Raw genomic sequence first — 4,768 nt, forward strand, 5'->3', positions numbered from 1 at the left:
TAACGTGTTATGTTCGTATCAAAAAATCTAAACATGCAATACGCAAGGACACTACGACAGTCGTCAGAATTGTGGAAAAACTAAACTTTACCTAACCAACACTAAGTTTGATTGGGACTTACCCCAAATTTTCAGCCGACTCCGTCAGCCTTGTTCACGGAATGGACCCGTCTGCTGTAGCTTTCGGATGTGACGTCAGAGACACACGACTGCAGCAGAGGGTCGTAAACGCCAGATAACCTGTGTCGCCCCCCGTCTCTGTTCAGCGATGGACGGTGGGCGCGGATGTACACAGCCTCCTTCACTCCTCCCACAATACCATTTACCAGAACAGATGAACTTTCATGCTAAGTTGACAGAATTGATAATAAAAGAAACTATCAGGTTATAGTACACCCGTTTTGAGTCATGTATGTGTACCATTATTACAGGGAACCGAGCTGGATCCTTCAACCCGACGAACTACCGGAAGCCATCCGACTACGACTCGCTGATCCAGTCCGCCGGGATCCCCATACCGGGCGACAACGGCGGCGTCATGCACTTCGGCTTCGAGATCCAACTCGCCAAATCCGTGGAGACTTACATCAAGGTAATCATGTCTTACCTGGCCCGTGATAACGGTCTATACAGGTGATCCAGACGGGTCTGCATGTCAGTACCTGTAGCTCAAGCGGTAACATCGACTCCCCGATGCAAAGGACATCGAAACCTGTGAATGCCATCATCATATAGTCTGTTCATTTTCCAATCGGTCCAACATCCGGCCCACCGAATTTTTTCCAGGTCCGTTTTTTTTACCGGTACCCACCCCTAATAGTCCCCATCTCTATCCGCAGGCAAGGAAGAACGCGAACCAGTTCTGCTGGATCACCAAGAAGCGACGGCTGCAGCAGGGCACGGCGCACAACGGCTGACGGCAGCGAAGTCGTTGATGCCCTACTCCCCAAGTAGAGGTTAGGCTTCGGCTGTTTTTTAGTCATTTTTATCGGGCTTTCTTTTTTGTATTTTATCTTGCTGCCCGGCTTAAGACACAAGATACTATGCAAAATAGAAAGCCCGATAAAAACGACTAAAAAGACGTTAAAATACAGCTGGAACCTAACCTCTGCTTGGAGAGTATTGATGTCCGCTAGCAGGACGGTCGTCTTCACCACGTGGCTGTAGTCGATACTGACGGCTTCGAGAATTCAGCCCATGTTCTTCAGTGCTTGCGGGAAATTGTAGTCTCCAAGCAGACCCTACGGTGCCTTAGAAATGGCATCAAAGCTGGCAAGGGATTTAGTATAGCGGCACCAGGTGCCCGTTTGACTCCCTCTGGCCGGCTATACTCCCTTGCCAGCTTTGATACTATTTCAGGCACCGTAGGGTCTGCTTGGAGACTAGGAAATTGGTCAGAGGAGTCTTACCACGCTTAGGGTCATGTTTCCCATCCGGAGCGCAGCCGACCAACACCGTGCATGTTTTATTGACACGACAGAAAGTACAGTGACTCTTGTATGGTCAAGTATAAACTACAAAACAAAGGTGAATACAGAATAAATCTTAAAACTCTCCTAACTGAACAATTAATATATGGGGCATAAGCGGGCTAAACATGGGTGTCACTATCTTTTCTAATCACAAAACAATATTTTATGTATTTACCTATCTTAGTATTATGAGGACTGTCATATCTAAAGATATAGTCAAATCTACATCTGGTATCGAGTATCTTGAAATCTATAGTATTTAGACATAGGAATGTGAATAACTTATTGCGTAACATATCATACATAGGGCACTCCATGACGAAATGAAATTCATTTTCAATTTGCTTTGGACAAAATGGACAGAACCTATGGTCAGGGGCTACATTGTGGTATCTTCCTGTTTCTATATGCAATTTAGTTCCCCTTGGACACAACTTCGAGCCCAGAAACTCCAGGTGCTGCTTTAAAGCTTTAAAGTATTTGAGTTAACAAGGTTCTTTCCTTCATTCGCAATCACGTTTTTCAAGAGACCATATTTCAATGACCACCTGTTATCTTAAAATTACAAAACATAATCTAAGTACTAGTAAATAGTTTGGCAATATTTAAGATACAAAGACAATCATCCGCCCCCCTAAGTCTAAATAAAGCAGACTCTTCCCCTGGGGCATTACCAAAAATATGGCAAACTGTTAAACAAAGGTTACTAGCCAACACTATGTCTCAGTTCCAGAGGATCGTCACAACACAGCAACCAGCAGTTCTCTTCAACCACTTGTCTCCTGTCACACAGCAACGCAGTTACAAGACACGTCACGCCTGCAAGCACACATACGGACTATCAAAACCGAGAACTAATGCCATGAAGAATACTTTCATATATAGATCCATATCTATATGGAATGATTTGCACTGTAAATAATTGAAAGTATTTGTATGTGTAACGTTATGTCATGTGTGTACTTTTATATTTGTCCAGGAAGATTAGCATTGTACATTTTTTTGTATCGCAGCTAATGGACAAATAAAGCCTCTCAAAGCCTCACAAGTGTTCGGACAAAAAGTGTTATCTTCCTGCCATTGTTCTTACAATACGGAATTGTTGATCTTTGATACCTACTTACTAGTCACTAGCCAGTCTGACAAAAGTTAGTCAACAAGTCTTTGAACTTTTGGTCATACTGGTCTCTCATAGCAGTTTTGTCAAATAGAGCTCACAGTGCTCCCCGAAAGAAAACATAAACTTTTTACACCCTAACTGTTAGGTAGCCTGCAATGTCATTGGCGATGGAAAAAGTCTCTTTGCACATCTGCAGAGAGGGCATTTAATCTATGTATAGATGGTCTCGCTCCACGCATAACCCGAGTACTGTAAATGCAGAAATGCTCGCGATGGTTAAGTTCACGTTTTTTCTTTGCGGTGACCGCTCCACCGCGAACTCAAAACCACCGGGAACATTTTGTTCTGTCTTCTCTCCGCCTACTGGCCACCCTTTGCAAGGCCTACATGTGTACGTAGAACTGTAAATCACTTTGTCTTCTCGATACCAAACTTTCACGGTCTGAGAAAATGTAACTTTTTCTCGGAACTAACGTTAAATGTTCACGGTTTATACATTTTAAGGCATTATGATGTGAAGAATACTAACAAATTAAGACCCAATTGAACACACGGACCCGACCTTTGAATAATGAAGTCATGTTTATTCAGAAGTGTTGCGTATCCAGGAGGTACATATGTTAAATCAGTAACGTTAACAGAGTCAGTTGATCACGTCGGAAAGCGAGTGTTCGGTTTGTCTGTGGCACTTCAAGTTGCCCGGTCAATAGTAAGTGGTTTCCGACTCAAGGGCGCCGGAGTTTCCATTGTTGTACAGTGGATAGAAATTAGACTGTGGAATAGGCCATTGACACTGGTGCTCACTGACGATCCACTATGGCACTGCTGACGATGGCGATGGCCTCTATCTCCACCCGCCCACCTAGCGGCAGGGCGGCGACCTGGAAAGCGGCCCGTGCAGGCGGGTTGGCCGGGAAGTACTTCTTGTACACCTCGTTGACGGCAGCGAAGTCGTTGATGTCCGCCAGCAGGACGGTCGCCTTCACCACGTGGCTGTAGTCGATGTTGGCGGCTTCGAGAATCGAGCCCATGTTCTTCAGTGCTTGCTCCGCCTCTGGAACGACCCCTCCAGGTACGATCTTGCCCGGTGTGTTTGGGTCGAGTCCAAGCTGCCCGGAGATGTACATGGTGTCCCCGACTATAACAGCTTTGCTGAGCGGGACCGCTGGATTGTTTCCGCCGATGATCTTTCTGACGACACCGGCCATGATTTTCGGTATGAAGTGCGGCAAGACTTGCTGGAAGCTCTGCTAAAAACTGTGCTATCGTCAAAATTCGGCGTTAAAATCACTCCGCATGGGTGCCAAATAGTTCCGACTAAAAACCTTAATGACTGTTTGTATATATGTACGTCATAGTTTGTTAGAGCCACAAATAGAACTCTGAATCGATTCACAAAAAAAGTTACAGTAGCTAATATTTTGATATGAAAACTTTAAATATCTTGTAAATAAAGTGTGATAGGTCGCCGTGTGATAGGTCGCAGGTTTACATTCTAGTTTTTGGAGTTCTGCGGTCAGGCGTTCAGGCGGAACAAAATGGGGGCGTTGCCAAGTTTATAACTTAACGTTAACTTTGTTACATGTCGTAGAATAAAACACAGTGTTTTCAAGAAGGTAATTACGTTATAAGAAGAAACGTATTAAGCAATGTTTTGCTCATCGGCTTAACGATATAGACACAGATAAAGTTACTGTTAGTATATGGTCCCAATTTTCCAACAGGTGCCCCCCCCCCCCCATGTGTAACTACTTAAACTTTCACCATGGTCACTAGGACAAAGTTCAAAGCAAACAGTAAAGGCGGTCTCTCACTGCAGTTTCAATACCCATAAAGCACAAGTGTTCTTAGACGGTGGGCTTCGTGAGGGAGATTTGCATTTTCTTATTTAATGTCCCATATGTTTTGCTTTGCATTGTACACTGTTAACGTTACATGTCTGCCAATTTTTATACCAGATTTTTCATCATTGAATAAAAAGAGCAAATTTAACTACAACCGTTTTTGATATGTTCCTTAAGTTCCCCTTGGACAAAACTTCCGGACATACCAAGAATTCGGGCCCAGAAACTCCAGGTGCTGCTTTAATGTATTCGAGTTAACGAAGTTCTTTCCTTCATTCGCAATCATGTTTTTCAAAAGACAATTTTTCAATGACCACCTGTTATCTTAAATT

The 4,768-nt window shown here is 43.9% G+C and overlaps 2 protein-coding genes across 2 annotated transcripts in view; one reads left to right on the forward strand and one right to left on the reverse strand.

The window, feature by feature from the left end:
* Window positions 1-959, forward strand: part of LOC118418310 (phosphomethylethanolamine N-methyltransferase-like) — a 5,175-nt gene extending 4,216 nt beyond the window's left edge. The window contains exons 5-6 of the mRNA XM_035824168.1: window positions 432-592; window positions 840-959. Of these exons, the coding sequence (XP_035680061.1) occupies window positions 432-592; window positions 840-917 (239 nt within the window). The 3' untranslated portion in view covers window positions 918-959. The remainder of the gene's footprint in view (window positions 1-431; window positions 593-839) is intronic.
* Window positions 960-3,155: 2,196 nt separating this feature from the next.
* LOC118418315 (2-iminobutanoate/2-iminopropanoate deaminase-like) lies at window positions 3,156-3,945 on the reverse strand. The gene has a single exon (XM_035824172.1). It carries the CDS (start codon window positions 3,798-3,800, stop codon window positions 3,393-3,395), a length of 408 nt encoding a protein of 135 aa, XP_035680065.1. The 5' UTR covers window positions 3,801-3,945; the 3' UTR covers window positions 3,156-3,392.
* Window positions 3,946-4,768: the final 823 nt, after the last annotated feature.

Source organism: Branchiostoma floridae, chromosome 6 (genome assembly GCF_000003815.2).
Source record: "Branchiostoma floridae strain S238N-H82 chromosome 6, Bfl_VNyyK, whole genome shotgun sequence".
NCBI classification, from domain to species: domain Eukaryota; kingdom Metazoa; phylum Chordata; class Leptocardii; order Amphioxiformes; family Branchiostomatidae; genus Branchiostoma; species Branchiostoma floridae.